The 19,419-nt window shown below is 37.2% G+C and overlaps 12 protein-coding genes across 12 annotated transcripts; 3 read left to right on the forward strand and 9 right to left on the reverse strand.

Annotated features, from left to right (window-relative positions):
- Positions 1-678: 678 nt before the first annotated feature.
- NESG_00732 (uncharacterized protein) lies at positions 679-1,911 on the reverse strand (the record flags this gene model as incomplete). The annotated part of the gene is made up of 1 exon (XM_053048376.1): positions 679-1,911. One exon carries the CDS (start codon positions 1,909-1,911, stop codon positions 679-681), a length of 1,233 nt encoding a protein of 410 aa, XP_052905136.1.
- Positions 1,912-1,948: 37 nt separating this feature from the next.
- Positions 1,949-2,854, reverse strand: NESG_00733 (uncharacterized protein; the record flags this gene model as incomplete). The annotated part of the gene is made up of 1 exon (XM_053048377.1): positions 1,949-2,854. The coding sequence occupies one exon, from the start codon at positions 2,852-2,854 to the stop codon at positions 1,949-1,951; it is 906 nt and encodes a 301-aa protein (XP_052905137.1).
- A 525-nt stretch (positions 2,855-3,379) lies between these two features.
- On the reverse strand, positions 3,380-4,951 carry NESG_00734 (uncharacterized protein; the record flags this gene model as incomplete). Its single annotated transcript, XM_053048378.1, has 1 exon — positions 3,380-4,951. The coding sequence occupies one exon, from the start codon at positions 4,949-4,951 to the stop codon at positions 3,380-3,382; it is 1,572 nt and encodes a 523-aa protein (XP_052905138.1).
- A 298-nt stretch (positions 4,952-5,249) lies between these two features.
- Positions 5,250-6,965, reverse strand: NESG_00735 (uncharacterized protein; the record flags this gene model as incomplete). Its single annotated transcript, XM_053048379.1, has 1 exon — positions 5,250-6,965. One exon carries the CDS (start codon positions 6,963-6,965, stop codon positions 5,250-5,252), a length of 1,716 nt encoding a protein of 571 aa, XP_052905139.1.
- Positions 6,966-7,023: 58 nt separating this feature from the next.
- On the reverse strand, positions 7,024-8,274 carry NESG_00736 (uncharacterized protein; the record flags this gene model as incomplete). Its single annotated transcript, XM_053048380.1, has 1 exon — positions 7,024-8,274. The coding sequence occupies one exon, from the start codon at positions 8,272-8,274 to the stop codon at positions 7,024-7,026; it is 1,251 nt and encodes a 416-aa protein (XP_052905140.1).
- A 1,278-nt stretch (positions 8,275-9,552) lies between these two features.
- Positions 9,553-10,740, reverse strand: NESG_00737 (uncharacterized protein; the record flags this gene model as incomplete). The annotated part of the gene is made up of 1 exon (XM_053048381.1): positions 9,553-10,740. One exon carries the CDS (start codon positions 10,738-10,740, stop codon positions 9,553-9,555), a length of 1,188 nt encoding a protein of 395 aa, XP_052905141.1.
- Positions 10,741-10,794: 54 nt separating this feature from the next.
- NESG_00738 (uncharacterized protein) lies at positions 10,795-11,082 on the forward strand (the record flags this gene model as incomplete). Its single annotated transcript, XM_053048382.1, has 1 exon — positions 10,795-11,082. The coding sequence occupies one exon, from the start codon at positions 10,795-10,797 to the stop codon at positions 11,080-11,082; it is 288 nt and encodes a 95-aa protein (XP_052905142.1).
- Positions 11,083-12,822: 1,740 nt separating this feature from the next.
- Positions 12,823-13,233, reverse strand: NESG_00739 (uncharacterized protein; the record flags this gene model as incomplete). Its single annotated transcript, XM_053048383.1, has 1 exon — positions 12,823-13,233. The coding sequence occupies one exon, from the start codon at positions 13,231-13,233 to the stop codon at positions 12,823-12,825; it is 411 nt and encodes a 136-aa protein (XP_052905143.1).
- Positions 13,234-13,259: 26 nt separating this feature from the next.
- Positions 13,260-14,648, forward strand: NESG_00740 (uncharacterized protein; the record flags this gene model as incomplete). The annotated part of the gene is made up of 1 exon (XM_053048384.1): positions 13,260-14,648. The coding sequence occupies one exon, from the start codon at positions 13,260-13,262 to the stop codon at positions 14,646-14,648; it is 1,389 nt and encodes a 462-aa protein (XP_052905144.1).
- Positions 14,649-15,106: 458 nt separating this feature from the next.
- On the forward strand, positions 15,107-16,567 carry NESG_00741 (uncharacterized protein; the record flags this gene model as incomplete). Its single annotated transcript, XM_053048385.1, has 1 exon — positions 15,107-16,567. One exon carries the CDS (start codon positions 15,107-15,109, stop codon positions 16,565-16,567), a length of 1,461 nt encoding a protein of 486 aa, XP_052905145.1.
- A 262-nt stretch (positions 16,568-16,829) lies between these two features.
- On the reverse strand, positions 16,830-17,948 carry NESG_00742 (tryptophanyl-tRNA synthetase; the record flags this gene model as incomplete). Its single annotated transcript, XM_053048386.1, has 1 exon — positions 16,830-17,948. One exon carries the CDS (start codon positions 17,946-17,948, stop codon positions 16,830-16,832), a length of 1,119 nt encoding a protein of 372 aa, XP_052905146.1.
- Positions 17,949-18,439: 491 nt separating this feature from the next.
- NESG_00743 (uncharacterized protein) lies at positions 18,440-19,339 on the reverse strand (the record flags this gene model as incomplete). Its single annotated transcript, XM_053048387.1, has 1 exon — positions 18,440-19,339. The coding sequence occupies one exon, from the start codon at positions 19,337-19,339 to the stop codon at positions 18,440-18,442; it is 900 nt and encodes a 299-aa protein (XP_052905147.1).
- Positions 19,340-19,419: the final 80 nt, after the last annotated feature.

Raw genomic sequence — 19,419 nt, forward strand, 5'->3', positions numbered from 1 at the left:
GTGCCATGTAAAGGAATTAAAGAATGCATATTAAATTTTCTTACTTCTTCTTCAGTAAAGTACATACTGTGCAAAGAGTCACTAGACTAGCATGAACCTAATTATGCAGCAGAAGAAAAAGACAAGTGTTTGTTAGATATATACTATAGCATGAATAGCCCTGAATTCTTTGGCCGTTTATATATCTGCTATGCATATGAAAGACTAACTTGTTCTATACGTCTTTATGTGATGTATTCAAAGGCCGTGTTTTCAATAAATTTCAAGTGCTACAAATAGTATAGTTTAAGAAGGCAAGTTAAGCAAAAAAATAATAGGCTATATTTCTCTATCTAAAGAGTATAGGCTTGTTTATCCAGGCAAGTAGCACGATGAAATTTAGCTATTCACTGTGGTTTTTATCGTACACATAGCATAGTGATTTTTCCAGTTTAAAAAAAGTGTTTGCTGCATGGTTGCCTAATTTTAAGAGTGGTTGTTAAGTAGAAAGTAATTCCCTAGCTTATTAATACGGTGTGAGGGGTATTTCTTACTTCTATGCGAGAATATATGCAATAAGTCAGTTGCTGACTGCAGCACACAGCCCGTAATAAAATAACAATAGACTGACCAAGGCGTCTTATAGACATGCTATAGCTCTTTCTATAATGTTTTCAGAATATTTTGCATAACTTTTATTTATGTGAATTTCTTATTGATATAGTCAAAGTTAAAGTCATCCATCTCTTTCTGCATATTGCTCGCATCCCATGCGCTTTGTCTTTCGTTGATATTTATGCTATGATGATCTTCAATTGTTTTTGTCTTAATGAAGCGCATGTGCCTCTCCATGGATCCCTGCGTGTTTGGCTGGCTGGGTGATATAAATTGCCTTCCTTCTTCGACTTGTCTCTGGTACGGAGATGCATATTGCTTTGTCTTCCTGGGATTTGCAGACACATCACAGATGCACTTTAAGTCGGAGTGGTATATCTCCAAGAGCTTCTTTAGACTGTCAATGTACATGTCAATCTGCCCAGGAGATGTAAACTTTCTTCTTTGAATGAACCCGCCTGTTGCTGTGTTTACTATATCGCCCTTCCTGAATATCACCTCAATGTAGTCTGTATTTGCAAGCGCATTTATCGAGTAGTGAGTATTTCCGCCCAGAAATTTAGTTGTTCTATAAATGCGAGGATTGCTGCTTCTCTCTAGGCCCATGTATATCTCTGTTTTGCGCGTACTTTCTAACCGCCTGAACTCCTTAATTACACTCGATATTTGCAGCTTCATCTTCTGCTTTTTGTCGATCGCCATGCCATCCCACTTTCTAACATTATAATCCTGCAGCTTCATAACTTCAAATACTTCAGGCGACGGGTCAATGCAAATTACAGCTGTCTTAGCATATATCTCTGCTTCAGTTTGGTCCTCTGACTTAGTGCTCTGTAAGACACCTTGTGCATACGGCATGCCCCCAATGCTCCCGCGCAGCAAGACCCTGTTGGACACACTTTCTACATCCCGGTTGTCATTCACCTCTATTACAATGTGGTTGTCGTAGAAGGGATAGTCTCCTCTGTCTAATAGATCTAGCAAGTACGGGTGTATTATGTTCTTATTAATGTACATCAGGAGGTTATTTATTACGTCTGTATAACTGTGCTTAATTCCTTCCTTCTCTACTGGACCAACTAGAACGTACTCTGGATATAAAGAGAGTGTGCATACTGCAGGAATGTCCTTGAATTTTTCAATTGGGTTAAAGCCGTAGGAGAAGCTCTTGAAGTTCTCCCACTTATTCTTCTGTGCAGTATAATATTCAGAACACCTTCTCTTTAGGGTTTGGCTTAGGGCATCCTTAAATTCGTTCTTGCCCACTTCTTTCTTCACTTCTTCTTCTAGGAAGAGTTCAAAAAGATCGTCTTCCATGCGATTTAAATTAAACAGAAATTATTAAAGGATTTATTCATGAGACGCATCTCTTATGAGATATTTCCCTGGGCATTGTACGAATGATTAGTGCATCATTAAAGGACCAACACTCACTTTCATCGCTCCAAATGACTTCAAACGCCTCTCCGCAAATTGTGCATTTTTGGTCTCTGTCTCCTCTGACTGGGACAGTTGGCACTTTCTCCTGGAACGAAGGCTTTAGATTTACAGACACTTTTGTTTCTGTCTTTGTCCATTGGACAGGTTCCATGAGCCATCCTTGCCATGTGTGTATGTCACTGCCTCTAACCAAGTGAGACTTCTTTTGGTGCATTTCTGCGTGGGCTGTGTATGCTGAAACTGAGTCAAACCGCATCCCGCACACTTTGCACTGTGTGGCTGACGTATAGAGCAGCTTGATTGCACTTTCTAAGTGGGGAGTAGTCAGATACTCATGGGTTAACTTTGGCAGATCGTCTGGGTCTGTCTTGCTGGATGTGTTTCCCTCTGTGTAATAGATGTATGATGCAGTGTATGTGGCTTTATCCACTAATTTGAATAGGAAATATTCAGGAGGAAATGGGAGGAATGCAGTGTCTTCTTCTGGTTCTGGAAGTTTCTCCGGAAGTTTCTCTGGAACTTCTTCTATCTTTCGCTTCTTCTTTCTTTCTGGCTCTTCTGCAGAGAGTGATCTTTTCTCTGGGTACGATGCCTTAAGAAAAGAGTAGGATGGGTGCTGTCCGAGAAAGCTTAGTAAGGAGAGAAGGGCTTCTTTATTTTCTTCTTTTTCTTTCGATATTTCAGCCTTTATGGCAGTTACAATTTCCTGGGCATGTTGATCATTTGTTTCTGCAATGATCTGAAGTGCCTTCACTGCATATTTATTTGTAAGAGTGCATTTCTGTATAAGCACTCCATACTCTTGCTGTGCTGCTGCCATGAAAATATTCTGTGTAAAATATTTGCAATTCTATTATACTTTGTCTGTTACAAGCAGGCTGGAAAATGTGCTATTTATATTATACTATTACTCCATGTAGTGTTAATTAAGTTATTTATTTATGTGAATTCAGGTAATACGCCATTATTAGAAGGCGTGCATGATACAAAATGGGATTAAAAATATTTATCACAGTGTAATTAGGTGTACTACAAGGCACATAATAAGGCCTGTATATTGTTGTATTGGAGTGATTTGTGACATATTTCAAGGTTCACATAAAAATGATTTATAAGTATATTTCAGTACAACATATCCAGAATAATGTGAGTTTTCTACTGTGTGTAAAATAAGCTTTGTATTACAGTATATTTCATGTGGAAATGCAAAAATGTAATATTCATTAGTCTTTCTGTACAATAATCTAATCACCTGAATGTACCTGAGTTACACTCTATATATGCCATAAGTTAAACCTGCACTTACAAAGGCTTTTAAAGATATTCTTATCTAATTTTCATATATTTATTCGTGCTCTTTTTTCTCGTCTTTACTTTTGTTCAGAAGAAGTGCTGTGTCACTGGGTACCATGTAATTTATCATTTTTGTGTACCCAAGAACTTTAATCACATCCTCAGAAGGGCTTATTGCTGTGGATTTGGCACTTTCAGTATCCAAAGGATCCCTAAACCCATTCAAAAGGGATCTTTCCAATATGGTATATGAATCAACAGCTTTTTCCTTCATTGCCTTCAATGGTTTCCTAAAGAATCCATCTGTATATATTTTGTTATTTGATAGCTGCTTATCCACATCTCTCCTTTTATACCGCTGGGACTTTTTTTGCCCAATTTGAACTTCATGAACCTCCCCAGTCCCAGAAAAGATGCACAGCCTGCTCTTGAATAAGAAGGCAGCCATTGAGTAAGGAAGATTTGCAGACCTTCCAACCCACTCAAAACCAAGCAGTTTATCCGTCGTATTGAAGTTGTATATTTTCATTATACAATTATCCGGGTCTGTTGCACTCTGGAAGAAGAATTTTCCTGAATTGTTATATACAGCAGGATGCCTTCCCATAGACAACACTCCATTCCTGAGATTTGTATTGCATATGCCATAAGGTGTTGTTAGATTTCGCATATCAAACGATCCTAAGGTACCTCCATTTGTGATGTATATCTTGCTGCCTGCACCCTTTTCTATCTTGTGGTATTCATTGAAGTTCTCCCCTGGGTGCGCCAGAATTTCCCTGCAATTCCAGAAAGTGCGTGATTTTTTCTCGCGCAAGTCAATTATTCCTGCAGTCCCACTGGACATTATAATATATTCCTGTGGGTGCCATGTATTTGAAATTCTCTTGTACTTCTCCAATGTCCCTGGGCAATTTAGCACATAATTATCTATTTTTCCTGTTGCCATATCTACCCTATCCAGGTACATTTTCTTCGTGTTAATTCCCTTTCTTTCTTCCATTTCCTTCAGAATTGGGATTATTGTTCCTCCTTTTTCTGGCACTGACATGTCCACTGCATTTGACAGATTTATTCTGTGCTTTGTGAGACGGGTACATTCAATTATATCCAGGTGGTCTTCGTTCAGGAAGTGCGCAGTGTTCCTGTAAAGCTCTATTTTAATTGGCTCCAATTCCCTGTTGATGACAGCAACTGTATCTGTGCTGTCAGTGGCTCTTTCCTTTCGTATGGTGTACTTATGCCCATCCAGGGAGTACATCAAGTAGGGGGCTCCTTTGTCTAGCGCCCTGTTCATGATAATTGTGCTTCTGGGCCGGAAGTTTCTTGGTCTTGAATCTTTGTCTCTTGCCGTTATACTGGGCATATCTGGGAAAAAGTTGACAAAATTCCAGCTGGCCTCTTTCTCTTCAAACCGCAGTCCTTTCGTAATTGCTAAGGGCGTAGCAAAAGGGGCGCTTTCTGGCTCGGAGAATCTGAAGTCTTTGTATATCCCAGAGATCTTTTTAATTTTGTCTGCATTCTTAAGTGGCTCTGCAAATGCAATCTCATCCACTAGTGTGCGCTGCATGTGGACAGTTCTAATGTCATCTGACATAAATATTTTTGTGCTGAAAATATCCATTAAATACTTCACACTGCATGCAAATAGAATAGTCAGTTAACAATTGCGCATAACACATATCTAGAGGGAATATCAAGCATATTAAGGCATTACTACCTATTTCATCTATATTAATATCTATTTAGGATATATTATGCTTGAAGGTTTCTGCAGCCCAAAAATCCATCTTATTTCTTGGAGTAACGAAAGAATAGCCAATAATCTTGTGATACGGTGAACTTCAGATAAATCCTGTGCTGACAGCTTTATCCGTGGAAATAGACCTAATAATATTTATTGAGTACAAAATGTGGTGTGCTCATGCAAACAGGATTTCTGTCTGGTGCGCTGCCTTCCGTACTGCACTAGCCCAGTGTTTAGTGAGTTTTTTTATGTGTTCCAGTATCTTTTCTTTGTTTGTGTCTGACAGAATGCTCTTCATGCTTTCTGTTGTATTTAGTAGACAGGTCCAATACCTCCAATTTCTCTTTGGGTCTCTTTCATAGAGCGACAGAAGCAGCCTTGAAGGGAATGAACTTGTCACTAGTTTGGATATTTTGGGGAGTATTTTTATTGTTTCATCAACTGTTCCCTCCTGTCCTGCCAGGATCATAAGGAGTCTTTCTAAGTCTGATACAGCATCATCTGCTGAGTAGGAGTGCACCTCTGCATTCTCTGTGAGATCTGGAGATGGAAATTCTATTCCTGTTTTTTTGTCTTCTATTTTCATTTCTTTTATTTCTTCCATGATTAAGTCCTCTGATTTTATGTAGAGACTAAATATCTCTACTGCTTTATTTAAAAGAATCACCTGCATCTGGGCAGAGGTATTCTGTATAATTCTGCAATACGCCTTGTACAAGTCTGTGTGCTTTGGGTGATTTGTGTTTTTTGCGGCTATGAGGATATGCGGTAGTTGCTCAATATATTTGCACTCTTCCTCTTCTATCCACTTTGCATATAGGTCTATTAATTCTGCCTGCCTTTCTACTACCTGCGGGATTGCCACTGCCAGGGATATCTTTGCCTGGTGCTTTATGTCGTCATCTGCATCTTCAAGGGCCTTTATCAAGGTTTCTGTCACTCCTTCGTACTTTGAGAAGGCCTGCAGAATAATCGTGCACTGGCCTCTCACTGCTTTATTTTTGTTCTTCATTTGGTCGATGATTTTCTCAAGAATAATCTCGTCTGGCTTGCACTTAATGAACATCAAGGCATGTATCATGAAGAATACAGCAGGATCCACATCCATCTCCTTTGACAAATCCAGAAGTATCTTTTTTGCTAAGTCTTCTTCTTCCTTCACTGTGTACGTTGTTTTCTCAAGTTTTCCAAAGAGCTTCTCAATGTCTGCATCCTGCAGGTGCCTTTGCTCTGGCATATTCATCTGCCTATTCTTCATTTTGTTCACGAGTATCTCCAGGAGCAGGTCCTTCTCCGTGCTGAAGTACGAGATCAAGTAGTCATATATTCTGCAGTCAAGCACTTTCCCCAGGAAGAAAATAAGCTCAACTGTCCGAACATCTAACTCTTCAATTTCTGTCAGGAATAGCTGCAGAAAACAGTAAAGAACCCGAATGCAGTCCTTGTCCTTCTGGGATGCATCATTTCTAAACTCATTTATTGCTTCTTCCGTTGCATCCTCAGTGAAGAATATTTTAGAGTGCTTTGGGTACATTCTTTTTACAAGCACCACAATGTTTCTCTCTATTTCCTGGTGTATTTCAGTCAGGGTGTACTTTGACTGTGCCTGGGCACTTAGTAACTTTGGGAAAATTGTGCTCTCAAAGTCTTCGCCCCCGTATTTATCCACATACGGGATTATCTGCTTGTACACCCACATTGATAAACACTCAAATCCAACTGCCAATGCATAAAGCATTCTTTTCTTTAATTCAAGCTCGTCTGGAACGAATCTCCATCCATGCATTAGACTAAGTGCATCTGATGGGCTGACTCTTTCTACAGGAGCATCCTTCTGAAGAAAAGGCCCCTTCTTCTCGCCATTCTCAGAGGTTTTATTTGTATTTACCATGAAATAAAAATTGGAAAACTATTAATACGCAAAGGCGTCTGCCATTTATTGCTAGCCGTCAAAGCATCTTGCGCAGTGTTCGTCTAATCGGCACATAAAAGTAAAATAACAAAGGAAGTAAGGAGAAGCAGACAATCCCAAAGAATGGGTAGAGGGTTTCATTATTCTGGCCTGGCACTCTCACGTTCATTCCCCAAATACCCGAGAGTAATTGGCAGGGAGAAAGGATCAAGGCTGTCAGACTCATTCTACGCATGGATTTGTTCATTTCATTTCCTTCCTGAGTCTGTGCCACATTCAAAAGGGCAAGGTATGTGTCCTGTGCTCTCTCCAGGACACGATGATTTTCACCAAGTTTTTTTGCAAGATCCTTCAAGTCATCGACTGACTCTGAGAGGTACTTTTGGACAAGTGGAACAATTCTCTTTCTGCACCGGTTCTTGATAATTGTGAGAATCTCTATTTTGTATCTGGTTGTCATCTGGAGAGAATTAATTTGGCAGCTTACATTGAAATTTCTCTTCAAAAGGCCTGCCATCTCTGGCTCTTTAAACTTCTTTGAAATTGCCTGTATCTTCGAGGTCTCCAGGGTGCACCCGTCTGCCAGATATTTTATATCCTGGAGGAATTCAATTATAATCGAGTACAGAACCCAGGACGGCGTGAGTGGTGTGTGTGCTGAAAGGAGCTCTATGAAGTTGAATGTGTCCTGGACACTGATCCATGGCTTGTCGTGAAAAGTAAGCACAAAATCCTTGAAGACAAGAATATTGAAGTCAATATCGTCATTCGTTGGGTCTGCTTCCACCATTAGCTTCATCGAAATGAAAGTGTAGTGCTTGAAGACTTCTATTTTCTCGTCTGTGTTTCCCTCCTTTATATCCTGCAAAGTGAGCTCGTGAATGTCAAACATGCTGCAGAGTGTTTGCAAGTCGGAATCTGAGGGGTTGAACGTGTTCAGCCAGAAGAAGTTGCTTTTTAGCATCTCCAAATAATTTGCAGTTATATTTTCCAGGACCTGCGTCTGAACCAGCCCAGAATTCTTCGAGTAGAAGAGGTACTTGATCCCTGATGGGTTCAAAGTATTCAAAGGCGAAAAGTTGAATGTCATTTGTAGAGTGTCATCTCTTTCTGTTCTTCGTATATTTGGGATACTTCTTATTGTCTCTGAAACTGAATCTGTTGTCTCATCTATCTCTCTTCCTTTTCTACTTTTATATACATGTGGCATCTCTCTTCCCTTTTTCATCTTTCTGTAGATGGTTATTATTTCAGCGAGTGCACTTCTGTGGCTTTCTGCATTATTCATAAGGAAAAATTTGCATGGCGTTTTATGAAATCGGGCGCATATTGGTCAGTTTTTTAGGGAGTATTTGGCTTCCTTGACAGCAAAATACTGAATATTTTGGTTATATGTGCTTGTTGGTGAGATTTCCCATGATATTGTAATATGCCATATAAGGAAATAGACTGTTTATTATTTAATACCGGTGTACTATCTTGCATTCGATTTAATCCGCATGAAATTGAATATTTCTTTGTTCCGTCTGAATAAGGGGTTTTTCTAATTGGACGGCTCCATATGACATGCAAGTGGGTTCTTTTGTTGAATTTGTTGCTTTCTGAAGAAATTAAAGATAAAATTAATTAACCCACAGATGACAGGGTAAATTACTCTGTATTACAGTACTAATTGTATATCTTTAATTTTGCATAGGAATGGCTGAGATTTCTAATGGACTACCAGTGTATGCTCTAGATTTAATGTAAATTCTTCTGTAGTTGTGCATAAAATATCGTATATCCATTCTAATGGAAATTTGTACTATGGTTATTAGGAGATATAATAGTATCTCTTAGTAAGAAATTCCCTTAGTATGCTGTATGCTTATTGTCTTCAGGGGAAATTATTCAACTCATTCGCTGACAGCCAAGAATGCACTATTTCTGCAGACTGAAGGATTAGTCTATGAGCAGATTAAATTGTAGTGTGTCTTGGATATACTATGCATTAGAGTGCTTGTCTAGACTAAATACTTTCTTAGCTGCATCCTGGTTGTATTTCATGTACTGTCGACATGCCAATTGTAACCCGAATTACCTAGCATACACAAAAGATATTAACTATTAGTGGGACTGTGCATTCAATAATATGCTTTAACTTAAAAACTCAATAATATCCTGATAATAACCCGAATAACGCCATCTTCTACCAGATTCCTGGCACTCCTTAAAGAAACCTTCATAAACCGCTGCATAAAGAGTTTTCTATGCAGTAAATATGATAGACCCGTCCTAACTGCATTTAGTAGTCATATTATTCAGGGTATAATTTGTTGTCTCTTACCGTATACTCCTTTCTTGCGATTTTATATTCTTTAGGTTTAAAAGTGTACTTTTACTATTTTCGCACTGCATTACTGTAAGACTTTCAAAAATTAAAAGAAAAACAGAAAATACAAACTCATCCAGAAATAAACAAGAATCCTCCACAAAAAAGCATGCACTCTGACACATGCACATCCACAAAATATTTCATCCACACAGTCTGGCGTAATGTAAACCATGTATACTACCAAATTTATTTTTACTTTGAACTTATTTGCTCGCTTAACTTAATGAACACACCAGAGACAGCTAAAATACCATAAGCCATTAAGAAAAAGGCGCATATCATTATCATTGGAGACTTGCTCTTGGGTATTTTCATAATGCATATTGCAGGAATGAAGTTGCACATAATTGCAGAAGCACTTCCTCCTACAGCCGTTTGAATTGTAGACAAACTCACAGGAAGCAAAGATATCAGGCTAGCAACTAAAACAATTGCACCAGTGCAGCACACGCGTGTTATAGACGCGTTTTTACTCTGTCTCCCACTGATCCACTCAGCCAGGCAGTCTCTGGCAGGATAAACCTGCAAGGGAAAGGAGCAAGAAATGAACACAGTGTAAAACATGTATACCATCTCCTTCACATGCCCATCTACAAATAGACCAAAGACATTGTCTTGTATCTGACTCCCGTACGTAATATAAATCACCATGCCAAAGATCAAATACAATGATAATGCAGTTGACAAACCAGCACCCACAATATATTTCATGCCTTTAAGGCTCGGTTCTTTTAAAGATGCTCGTATGCTGAATATATTCTGATGGCATGTGAATGAAAATATAAACTGCCCAGCCATGCCAATCCAAGAATACGTTGGGGCTGTGAATAAAGGCGTCTCCGGGAAGGTGGGTACTGCAGATCTAGTGACAATGTAATTATAAATGCTTCCACCAATGCACACATATACGCCAATTATTCCAATCATAGAGGTATACCGAAGACTCTTTAAGTCTTTCATCGAGCAAATTGGAAACATAATTAAAGCATACAGGAAGATAACCTGCATCTTCTGCATATTCTGGAAGATGGAAAGGCCTGTCATGTTTAGCAAATATGCAAGCATTGGTTGCAAAAGTATTAAATAAGAAATACTCACACCAAAGCACTTTACAAACACAACTACATTAAAGAAACTTGCCACCTCAGGCCACACCTTACTCAAAGCAGCTGAAAATGTTTTGTCTGTGCTTTTCGCATAGTCAGCGCACTCGCACAGCATAATAAGACTAGAGAATGTAAGAAGTGCAGCCACACAAGAGAGGATGGTTGCTGTCACACTTCCGAACTTAGCAAAAAATAGAGGATAACTGATTATTCCAGCACCCATTATTGTTTTTAGCAAATTAAAGTATCCTGCTCCAAATTCGGATATTTTCATACAGAATTATTTTCCAAACTATTTAATGGGCAGCAAATTTTTATGTCCAATTAAATGGTTAGTGACTTTGTTTCAGAAGATGAACTAATTTATCCAGAAGACATGAAGGATCTTATAAAGCCAGTGAGGAAGGAAAGGACAAGGGCATGTGCCAATTGTACATGCGGCAAGAAAGAGGCTATTCTTAAGGATACATTAAAAGAAGAAGACTTCAAGCCTTTTGAGTCAAGTTGTGGTAACTGCAACCTTGGGGATGCATTCAGATGCACTTCCTGCCCATATAAAGGTCTTCCTCCTTTTGTGGTCAATTCAGCTGTAGAGTTCTCACCAGATGAAATATAAAGTCAGTCCGGGTATATGAATAAATAATAACGTAGAGATAATTTGGGAATAACTTAGAGAGAGTGATATACACAAAGGAAAGTAATATTTTAGTCAGAAGATATTAGTATATACTAGATAGTGTATAGAGTAGTTATCAAGTGTATTATTTTTATCACATACCCGAATATACTTTTGTCTTTTTGTTGAATATTTCTTACTATTGGCATTTTCAACCTTCTATTAATACTTTCATACAACTTAGTAGTCTTTTATTTGTTGAATTCTTTCTGAAATTTATTTGCCTTCTGTTCTCTTATTGTCATAGACTAATCATATGTGATTTTATTACAGCTAATTTATTTATTGTATTTATATGCTATGTAGTAGTATATAAGAATAAATAAAATAAGTGTAATGGCCCGAATAAGCAGAGTCCGAAGTACCCAAGAGAAAAAAGTCTCTCATAAGTACTCTAGCAGTGTGCCAAGCCAATGCTGTTTGCATATCTATGCGATTTCTCCTTGTTTCATTGTTATTATCTAGTATATCTTCCATATTTATTAATTTCTTGTTATATTTATACTCTATCTACTGATCATACTGATGGACAAATAATTATTCATATTGACATGAATATAATTTAGCATAGAAATTACAGCCACTTGTAGCCAGTTATACAAGACTAAAAGTACCAGGATATACCAATATAATCAGCATACTACAAGAATAATGTAATATTACTACTGTAGTAGACTAAACATATACCCCTGAATATTCAAATTACAGAAAGAATAAGATAGTAGAATAAGATAGTAGAATAATAGAGAAGATATCCATCGTATATCACTCTCATATGAAATTATAAGATATTTATGGTATAAATATATGTAGTCGTAATGTGTGAATAAATTCACTTAAGTGAAGTTTAACAGAAGTTTAAGTGAAGTTTAACATGAGTTTACCAGTAGCAGACTGCACTGTAATATATATAGACTGTCACTAGCCAGAAAATTAAATATAAATTTATTTAAAATTACTACTACTAGACTACTAGCAGCAAAAAGAAAAAAAGTAGATTACTATTAGTCACAGTTACAACAGGAAATATAAGCTATAGAACAAAACTACAAATATATGTGATATACAAAGGAGTAATATCTTAGTAAGAAGACTAGTCATATACTAGATAGTATCTTGTATGGTTTTCATTCATTCTGCAAGTATCTTTATTGACTGTCCTTTTGTATTTTTATTGTATCTCTTACTACTAGCATGTGGTGCAGTTAATTTCTTAGTAGGCACCATATACTCTCTTTATTTAATTTTCCAATTCTCTAAATAGTTTCATGTGAAGTGTTGCCTTCTTGAGTATATTTAGACCAATCAGATAATTGTACATGTAATCCTTAATGACATAAGACCACAATAATCACTTGTATCTCATTTCATGGCAGTACAAATAATTCAAGATAGGCTAATAATACAACAGCTGCTACTAATATTTCCATGCAATTAGTTCATCCCTGTTGCAGTCTGAATATTTGTTGAGTTTAATAGTTTAGACTAAAGATATCACTAGTTTATAACTGCTAATATTTTGGATATACCAGAAGTAGTAGTTATTTTCTATTAATATTTGTTCCGTAATATTCCCAAAGCACAAAGAATTATTAGTTAAGACAAAGATACACAATAAGACACTATCACATACTACTTACTATTTATTACTATCCTTCTTTCTAACTGCCTATGACTAATTTACTTTTTTCTTTTTCTTGTCTCGTCCTTCCTTATTGTTGCATAGTACAGCTCTAGTAGGCTTGTCTTCTCCCCGGGTATTCTAATGAGGTTTGAAGTCTCTAGAATAACAAGTGGTTTTGCATTAATTCTGGAGCTTATTTCTAGCATAAACTGTCTTGGGGGTGGTGGTACAAAGTACTTCCCTACTTTTGTTTGTATTGCCAGCTTAATATCTGCCCCATTTGGCGTACTCCTTCCTGCATGCTCTGCATATAAAATAGCATCCTCCACGGCCTCAATGAAATACTTATATGCTACCTCCAGGAATTGTAGAATTACCTTTGGCTCGCACTCTTCAATTCCAACAGACCTCAAGATCAATGAAATTATCTTTGCATCACGCGGTGCCAGATTGTCTGAAGATGCCATATAAATTCTGCCTGTGAAAATATTTTATGTCTTTTAAAGAATTCAATCTGTCGGCAGTACTGCTAAAAGGATTAGAAGCAGGGGGCTTTAAGAGCCCAAAATTAGTACAAAGCAAGATTATACCACTTGCCATGCAGAGACAGAACATAGTCTGCTCAGCAAAGACGGGATCTGGGAAAACACTCGCCTTTCTGATTCCCACTCTAGAGCGACTTCTGAGGGTAAAATGGTCCCGGGAGGATGGTCTAGGGGCACTAATTATAACACCCACCAGAGAACTTGCTCTGCAAATATTCACTGTCCTACAGACAATTGGACAATTCACGCACTTAAGTGGTGGTTTGCTGATTGGTGGCCGTGATGTAGAGAAGGAGAAGGAGGTTGTCTCAGAGTTAAATGTAATTGTTTGTACACCAGGCAGATTATTGCAGCACTTGGAGACTGGATGGAATTTCTCAGGTGATAATATTGAGTGCTTAGTGATTGATGAAGCAGATAAGTTGATGGAAATGGGGTTTAAAGAGACAATACAAAGCATACTTGAATATATGTCATCAAAGAGACAGACACTCTTGTTCTCTGCTACAGCAGATGCAATCGCACAAGCAAAAAAACTCTGGGACATAAATAACCCGAATTTCATCTCTTTAGCTGATGAGAAGACACAAGAACCCTTCCTCATGCAGTACGAGGCGCATATTACAAGCCCAGCCCGTAAGTTTGACTTATTGTACACGACAATCAAGCAGAACATTAAGAAAAGAATAATCGTATTTTTAACTACCTGCAAGGAAGTGTCTTTCTACTATGAAATTATTCGTAAGATGAGACTGGGGATAGGGTGTTTAAGTCTGTCTGGGAATATGTCACAGAATAAAAGGGTTGAAACATACCATAAATTCGGCCGTAATCAGCCCTTTGTCTTATTCTGCACTGATATTGCAGCACGAGGACTGGATTTCCACCGAGTGGATATTGTCTTGCAGCTGGATGTACCAGACACCAAGGAGACTTTCATTCACAGGGCAGGAAGGACTGCACGTAACGGCATGAAGGGCAAGAATATTTTGGCTGTCTCGCCGCATGAGATTGGGTTCTTGAAGGATGTGGAAAGTGTCCCTGGATTCCCTGCGGATGTAAAGCCATTTAAGGTCTCTGCCAGGTGGTCCACCCAGGAACGCGTCCAGGGAATAATCCGGGATGATGCTGCAATATATTTATTAGCACAGAAGTACGTTAGGACATACAAGGGCTCATTGCGCGTCACCAAGAAGGAGTACATCCTGGATAAAGAACTTGCACTGAAGGAGTTAGTAGAATATTTAGGAGTGAAAGAGGATGAAAATGTTAAATGGTCACAGGACACACAAAAAGTATCAAAGAAGTATGATAATCATGTTAAATTTGATGGATAACCAGTAATAAACATAAATATAGAGTTACATGGTGTATTATTAGGATTATTTATGAGTAACGGTGAACAAGAGTTTTTGCATTTTTATAGATTGGACAAGACTTAATCCAGATTATTCTGAAATGGACAAGACTTTTTACTCAAAGTGCAGGACTTAATCCACTCTTGCAAGACTTAATCCACCTTTCCCAAAACTTGCAAGACTTAATCCACTTTGTCATAATTTATTCCACTCCACCCCAAGACTGACAAGACTTAATCCTTTTTTTATAAAACTGACAAGACTTAATCCACTTCCTCCCAAAATGACCAAGACTTTTTACACATAGTATATTAAGTCTTGCCATAAAATACGACTAATTACAACACAAATATGACCAAGACTTTTTACACCCCTTAATAATCAGCCAATAATCGTATTTCTTCCACATATAATAATATTCCCGCATGCCCCGTGGTATGCACCACATTAATACAGATATTTCCAACAGAAAGCACATACAACACATACATAATCTATTACAAATAGTATATTTAGTACTAAATATACTGCATATACTGTATATATTCTTATACCCACCAGATATAAATAGACTAAGCGGCGCATTAATCCTTAATGTTCCTGTGGTATTTACACTAATTATTATATACGTTGTAATTAGTCATGTTAATAAAATAAGGATAAACCTTATTATATACGTTGTAATTAGTCTTATAAGCATGTTAGTACTATTTACATACGGAATAGGCCATATTATAACGTATTTAGGCATATGCCTTAGTCTCATGGTGTGTCATTACTTATTACGCAATGTGCCATATGTTCTGCTCAATTATATGACTAATTTATACAGGAATGCGGTCAGTACTTATTACACTGGATATAATAAGCTTTATTCTTATTTTATTATTTTTGTGATATTTTATTATAACTTAGTGCATTTACAGTGTGGAATGAATATGTCCCAATTGGGATACATTATTTCCATGATACTTTTATTTTGGAACTTGAAAATACTAGTTATACTGTCCTTGTATTCGGGCTATATATCTAGTTTATATGGATTATCACATGGCACAAGAAATCCATACAATACTCCCCCCTTAAAATATATTTTATACAAATTACCCAGTGTGTCAGTTATATTCGTGTGCAATATAATAAGGATTGCATGGGATCAGATTATACTGAGGTTTAATAAGGATATGACTAATTATAACGGGGATAATGAGGATATGACTAATTATAACGGGAATAATAACAGGACTAATTATAATAACGGAAATAATAACAGGACTAATTACAATGAGAGTATACTTAGTCCTAATAATAACAGGGGTATACTTAGTCCTAATAATAACAGGAATATATTACAATATAACCCACGTTATACTATATATAACCCAGATAACCCGGACATAACCCGTTATAATCCGATTAAACCTGTTATAACCAGGCCTACCACAATTAAACCTGATATAGCCCTAAGTAATTTGGACATATCCATAATAAGCTTATTATTATATGATATTCCTGTTGTAAATACGACTAACTATAACTCTTATTTTATTATTTCTAAGTGCATGGGATTTCGTGTTGTAATTGGTCTATATTTTTATTTTTTTGCTTTAAATATTTTTATAGTTACAAGGTTTATTGCATACCGTGAGATAAGTTATTTATACAGTTATGTTATTTTAATTATTTTAATTAGTGTTAATTTTTATATGAATATGTCCATAAAGGGTAAATTACTGCATATGGAAATATTTAATGAATATAAAAATCATCACCTTTATGAGTTAATTAAGTTAAATTATAATATTTTATTGTCTGAAGATAACTTTGTTGTGGAGTATGCTAGGTTTGACAGTAGACTATGGGTTACATTAGATGCATTAGGCACAAGCTATGAATAAATTATTACAGTGTAAAAAGTCTTGGTCATTTTGGGAGAGAGTGGATTAAGTCTTGTCAGTTTTGAGATGGGGTGGAATAAATTATGACAAAGTGGATTAAGTCATGCACTTCGAGTAATAAGTCTTGGTCATTTTGGGAGAGAGTGGACTAAGTCCTGCACTCCGTGTAAAAACTCTTATCCATTTCACAATAATCTGGATTAAGTCTTGTCCAATTTATAACCGTAAATAACAAAATAATCTAACCGTAAACAACATGAGTTTATTGAACATAGAATCCCTCTAATACTTCTTCTGTGATCTTCTTTCTTCTCTCTTGGAATTCTTTCACAAATTCCTGGATCACCCGAATTGAAGCAGCCTTCATTTCTCCACTAAGAACTTCTCCCTTTATGTAGCCAGCCCTTAATTCTTCCAGCTTCTGCGTGTCCTCCATGAAGAACTTCATGTACTGATATGCCACATCCACATCTGGGTTACCTCCAAGGCGCCTGTGCTCCTCTAATGTGTCTCTGCCCCCAGAGAATGCATACTTATTTATCTTTTTCTTGATTGCCTCTGGTGTGTCACTCAAGTAGATCGATGTCTCCTGCGCACTTGCACTCATCTTCGTGTGGGCCCCTTGCAAGGCAGGCAGGAAGTATGTGTATATTGTGCTTGGCTTAATTCCATTCATCTTGTGGGCTATGTCTCTGGCTAGCCTAAAGTACGGGTCTTGGTCGATGGAGCACGGGATTATGCAAATTCCATCAGACGGCAGGTATGAAGGAAATGAAGTCGCATAGCACGGGGCAATCTGCCGCACTGGAAATGATACTTGTCCAATTTTCGATTTATCTGTGAACCCAAAGACCTTCTGGACATCCTTCAAGGTAAGTGACTTTTCTATTGTCAAAGTGTTTTTTATGAAGTTATGCGCGTATAACGTATTTGAGAAGATAAATGTCAAGGAAGGGTCAAACCCAAATGCAGCTATGTCTTTTGCATTTTCTCTTCCATATTTTATTGTTTCCTCCAGGGAAAGGTCTTTCCATATGAACTTCTCGTCGTCTGTCATTTGTATGACTAGCTTGCACTTAAATTTATCCTGTAAGTACTTGCACAGTAAGAAGGGGACAGCGTGTCCTAGGTGCATGCTGCCACTGCTGGGTCCACGCCCTGTGTATAGGTAGATTGTCTTGCAGCCTGACTGGATCTTCTCTAGTGCACTTGTAAAATCACGGTGTGCAAATACTATACCACGCTTGAATAGAATGTGATCTAGGTTGTACTTCTGTGCTATCTCTGGTGTAAATTCATTGCAACCAAATTGTTCTATTACCTTGTTGTAATCTATAGCACCATCTTCTCCACCGGATACTTCCCATGGTGTTATGTTCATAAAAAAATAAAAGACAGTTTCATTAAATATAGAGTATGGTACATTAGCACTATCTACATGTGGTAATAACGAAGGAATATGTGGGATATAAAGTATACGAATAATTTATCGTGCGATTTTGTCTGTTATTGAATATTTGCAGTAGTATTTTTATGTTTTTTGTAACTGTCAAATTCCTGTTTATAGGGATATACAAGGTATCCAGTATGCTGTATGCACAATATGCAGATAGTCCTTGCTATCTATATGAACACTAAATAATCTGAGTTTTTCCATGAAATATGCAGGAGTATTCTGTAAATATATGTAGGAGTATAGTAGAATAATTAGTTTATTCATTTTATTCTGGTATATTATAGTGTAATAATTAGGCATAATAAAAATACTTTTCATATAGACATAAATTCACGTATATATTAGTAGCACTGTATATACAGTATAATAACAGCTAGATAATATACATACAAGTATTCCCAAGTATACTTAGCAGTCTATTCATTGTATTGATATTCACTGTATCCTGCACCGGATATTGGTCTGAACAAATCACCATCCATTAATTCTACTCCATCCACCACATCACTCTCTTCCTTAGGATTATTATATATTCTTACTTTTCTTCTCAATCCACCAACTACATCTTCTTTTTCAACTACTTCAAAGGTCCCTTCTACTTCATCTTCTGATTCGTTTTCTGATTCATTTTCTTCAACTGCTTCCTCGGCCTCTTCTGCTGCTTCAACTGCTTCTTCTGCCTCTTCTGCTTCAAGTGCTTCATATGCCTCACTAAAAATGGAGGTATCTTCGATTATTGATGCTTCTTCAACTGCTTCATGTGCATCACTAAGAGGGGATGCATCTATAGCTTGTTCAACTGTTTGTTTAACAATTGACACTCGTCTTTGTTCAACAATTGCCTTTGGTGCCTCTTCAGTAATTGTCTCTGGTGTTTCTTCAACGATTGTCTCTGGTATCTCTTCAACAATTGAGTCATCCCAATTAATAGGCACACGCGGATACTCACAAATTGGTACTGGTGTCTCTTCAACAACTGGCCCTCTAGTGACTGGTACTTCTGGGACTACCTCTAAAACATAAAACATGTTTTGAAGGGAATCTGGACCTGCATAGTAATTCTCTCTTCTAAGAAATTCTTCACGCTTCCTATCGATGTAATTTTCTCCACCGTCTGATGCTAGTACACTGTGTACTTTTTTGACCGTTATAATTGGTCCTTTCCAATGCTTCCTTTTATAAAGGTATAGTGCTATAAGAAGCACCATTATGCTCATAATAACCCAGAATGCACCCCATGAGAACGGTGCACTAATTATTCTCACCATAACATTCTTTAAGTTCTTGATTTTTCTTGCACGAATTTCTGAAATCATAAAAAGTAAAATCTCTGCTACTTTTATAGTGAAAATATTTTACCCCATGGTGAATAGTCAGGAGGATATTTCATTTTATT

Source organism: Nematocida ausubeli (genome assembly GCF_000738915.1).
Source record: "Nematocida ausubeli strain ERTm6 chromosome Unknown supercont2.2, whole genome shotgun sequence".
NCBI lineage: Eukaryota > Fungi > Microsporidia > Nematocida > Nematocida ausubeli.